This window comes from Fulmarus glacialis, unplaced genomic scaffold (genome assembly GCF_000690835.1).
Source record: "Fulmarus glacialis isolate BGI_N327 unplaced genomic scaffold, ASM69083v1 scaffold18678, whole genome shotgun sequence".
Lineage (NCBI taxonomy): Eukaryota > Metazoa > Chordata > Aves > Procellariiformes > Procellariidae > Fulmarus > Fulmarus glacialis.
In genome coordinates, this window is record NW_009227777.1 from 5,745 (window position 1) to 8,210 (window position 2,466).

Below are 2,466 nucleotides of genomic sequence, written 5' to 3' on the forward strand. Positions count from 1 at the left end.
CCTTCAGGAGGTGCGGATCTTCCTGGACGACATCAATGACCAGTCCCCCCAGTTCACCAAGTCGGAGTACACAGCGGGTAAGGGGTGCCAGGGGTGGGGGGGCTGCACCAGGAGCCAGAGATGCTCCAGGGAAAATCCAGCCGGATGAAGGGGCAGTGAGAGCCAGCCCGGCCCCAGGTCCCTGTCCCGTCTCTCTCTCAAAGGGGTTGCCACCGATGCCAAGGTGGGGTCGGAGCTGATCAGAGTGGTCGCAGTGGATGCCGATGTGGGCAATAACAGCCTGGTCCTGTACAACATCTTGGGCATCCGCTATATCAAGCAGCACTCCAATGACTCTGAGGAGGTGGCCAACATCTTCAGCATCGGTGTGTACCCTGCATGCCACAGGAGCACAGGGCCATGGCCAGGTGTTCCTGTGGCCAAAGACATCCCCATGGCCAGGGTCACTAATCCTGGGCTTGTGACTGTCCTTCCCCCAGGAACCCTTGATGGGATCCTGCGAACCTTCGACCTCTTCACGGCCTACAACCCCGGCTACTTCGTGGTGGACATCATGGCCTCTGACCTGGTGGGCCACAATGACACGGCCGTTGTGGGGATTTACATCCTGCGGGATGACCAGCGGGTCAAAATCATCATCAATGAGATCCCCGACAAAGTCAGGCAGTTTGAGGAGGAGTTCATCAGCCTGCTCTCCAACATCACGGGCGCCATCGTCAACACGGATGATGTGCAGGTAACCATCCACCTTTGAGGTTGCTTCGAGGGGTAGGTAACATTCCACATGCTGCTTGGGAGATCTCCTTTGAGGGTGTCCTGTCTGTATAAACCATAGACACCCCTGACCTCTGAAGATGATGGATAGACCCCAGGTTGGGGTGTATCGAAGGGGTCCAGACCGACCCCATGCCAGGCTTGAGGGTCTCTTGCCACGCGAACACACCTCGGGAGTTGCCCCGGAAGGAGACACCTCTCCCACACTGCAGACCTTGCTGTCTCTCCCCAGTTCCATGTTGACAAGAAAGGTCGGGTGAACTTCGCGCAGACAGAGCTCCTGATCCACGTGGTGAACAGGGAGACCAACCGCATCCTGGACGTGGAGCGGTACGTCACCTGTCCCATCACCCAGCCTACCGCCTGGCCCGTTGAGTCCTCGGAGAGCCTCATTAACATCAAGATGCCCAAGCAACCCTTCTTTTCCCAGGGTGATTCAGATGATAGACGAGAACAAGGAGCAGCTGAGGAACCTCTTCAGGAACTACAATGTGCTGGACGTGCAGCCTGCCATCACCGCCCGGGCCCCGGATGACCTCTCAGCTCTGCAGGTAACAGCCCAGCTGGGGCTGGAGATGGCTGCTGCTCGCAGGTGGGGTGATGTCCCTTCCCATCCTCCATGGCCCTCCATGGCCTGGAGAGATGTTTCACCCAGATAATTTCAGGCGGGTGCCCACCACGGGTGCTGGCTCCATGCCGGAGGTTGCCACTACCCCTCTGTCTCTCCTAGATGGCGATCATCGTGCTGGCCGTCCTGCTCTTCCTGGCTGCCATGCTCTTCATCCTCATGAACTGGTACTACCGGACAGTGTGAGTAACGTCCTGGCTCTGCCCCACCGACCGCAATGTCCCCACGGGCCAGGGGGACCCGCGTGGCTGCCCCCGGCCCTGGCAGTGCCAGCAAGCAAAGGAGGGCATCAGCTTCCCGACACCTTCTGCGCCAGGGCTCAGCCCGCGTTCAGAAATTGCCCCTCTTCCCCCAAAATAGAATGGGTTTAATACTGATAGCACCTCTCCCCGCCAAGCTCGCCGTCCTTACAGATACAGGGGCTGTTTGCAGGGTTATTGCAAATCTGCACACCCCCTCTCCTTTCCAGCATCATCTTTATTTTCTTCCCTGATCCGCTGTATTTCTTTCGCAGGCACAAAAGGAAATTGAAAGCCATAGTGGCTGGCTCCACCGGTGAGCAGTGTTTGGGGTTTTCCAGCTGCATGAGACAGCAGGGTGCATGAAGAGCACGGAGGGGGGGTACACAGGGAGACGCGGGGGATGTCAGCAGGGTGTAAATCGGAAGCGATCCTGCCCAGCGAGGCGCGATGGTGGGAGGCTTTTCTCAGCTTTCAGGCTCCGCGTTATCAGCTGCATCCCAGCGTGTTTCTCACGCCACCGGTGCCTTTTTGGTCGCCAAGTTTCCCTCCCTGATAAAGAAGTGCCGCCCCGTGGTTTGCTGCTCAGCCCGCCGACGTGCCGCCCTGTAACCCCTGCCCCTGTCTTTTGCAGGGAACAGAGGCTTCATGGACATCATGGACATGCCGAACACCAACAAGTACTCCTTTGATGGGTGAGTTCTCCCCTTCCTTCCCCTCCCCGGCTTGCTACCCCGCGGGATCGCAGGCTTCTCCCAAGAAAGGGACGCCCGCGTTTTGCAGCCAGGGATGCGCGGGAGGTGGAGACACGCAGCCTCTCTGCTC

At 58.6% G+C, this 2,466-nt stretch overlaps 1 protein-coding gene across 1 annotated transcript in view; it reads left to right on the plus strand.

The window, feature by feature from the left end:
• LOC104080771 (cadherin-23-like) overlaps positions 1-2,466 on the plus strand; it is a gene marked incomplete at both ends in the record, with an annotated part of 8,807 nt that overhangs the window by 5,253 nt on the left and 1,088 nt on the right. Inside the window, 8 exons of the mRNA XM_009583280.1 lie at positions 1-77; positions 204-365; positions 480-736; positions 1,007-1,104; positions 1,205-1,325; positions 1,505-1,584; positions 1,917-1,957; positions 2,276-2,336. The exon at positions 1-77 is cut by the window's left edge and continues 175 nt beyond it. Of these exons, the coding sequence (XP_009581575.1) occupies positions 1-77; positions 204-365; positions 480-736; positions 1,007-1,104; positions 1,205-1,325; positions 1,505-1,584; positions 1,917-1,957; positions 2,276-2,336 (897 nt within the window). The remainder of the gene's footprint in view (positions 78-203; positions 366-479; positions 737-1,006; positions 1,105-1,204; positions 1,326-1,504; positions 1,585-1,916; positions 1,958-2,275; positions 2,337-2,466) is intronic.